This window comes from Penaeus monodon, chromosome 15 (genome assembly GCF_015228065.2).
Source record: "Penaeus monodon isolate SGIC_2016 chromosome 15, NSTDA_Pmon_1, whole genome shotgun sequence".
In the NCBI taxonomy this organism is placed as follows: domain Eukaryota; kingdom Metazoa; phylum Arthropoda; class Malacostraca; order Decapoda; family Penaeidae; genus Penaeus; species Penaeus monodon.
The window spans coordinates 1,210,016-1,210,703 of NC_051400.1; the positions used below are offsets into that span (position 1 = coordinate 1,210,016).

A 688-nucleotide genomic window follows, 5' to 3' on the forward strand; every position below is an offset into this window, starting at 1 on the left:
ATGAACAATCCTGAACTAACTGGGGCTTACCTCGTGCCAAAAGTGCTCCGTGAATTGAGGCTAGACCTATAAGTGCCAGGAGTGCTGAGGTTAGTGGACAAAGCAAACTTACAGAGGAGTTATGGGGTTAGGTAAAGCAAGTGATGACATCAAGCAAATTCATATATGGCATGTGTTTGGTGTGTATCACTGCTTACGTGCGTGCCTGTACGTGTGTGGATTAATGTGCTGGGCACTTGTGAAAATGTGGCTGAGCTGCCCTTTATCATATACCATGCTTGGCAAAATCATGCCAATAATTGCTCACTGGGGTCATATGTTGTGATATCTGGTTTGGTGGCAACAGCATGCTTGATTATTCTTTACATTTCTGTCCTCTTACTACTCAGGTTCAAAGGCATGCTAAATCTTATATCTTACAAGTTATACAATGGTAAAAAAAAAAAAAATATTGTTCTCCTATATCTCCTAATAGACTGTGTAGTGTGTTACAAGAGCAATGTATGGAAACACATAGAAGAGTGCAAACCGAACCTACTTTCCCTCAATCCATTCTTTATAATTAAGTTATTAATTGCACTAAGGTGTAAATTTTTCTCTAAAGTTAACCAAATATCTTCAAACTTTAAACTAAGAGTCAAGGCAAATCCTTACAAGATTATGGCTTCTTAAATATTCATCACATATG

General features: G+C 37.8%; 1 protein-coding gene across 2 annotated transcripts in view; it reads right to left on the bottom strand.

Moving 5' to 3' along the window:
* Nucleotides 1–688, bottom strand: part of LOC119581615 (protein wntless-like) — a gene marked incomplete in the record, with an annotated part of 25,965 nt that overhangs the window by 4,803 nt on the left and 20,474 nt on the right. The window contains 1 exon segment of one of the 2 annotated variants that reach the window (XM_037929732.1): nt 31–66. Coding sequence (XP_037785660.1) covers nt 31–66 — 36 coding nt within the window. 2 annotated transcript variants of the gene reach the window in all.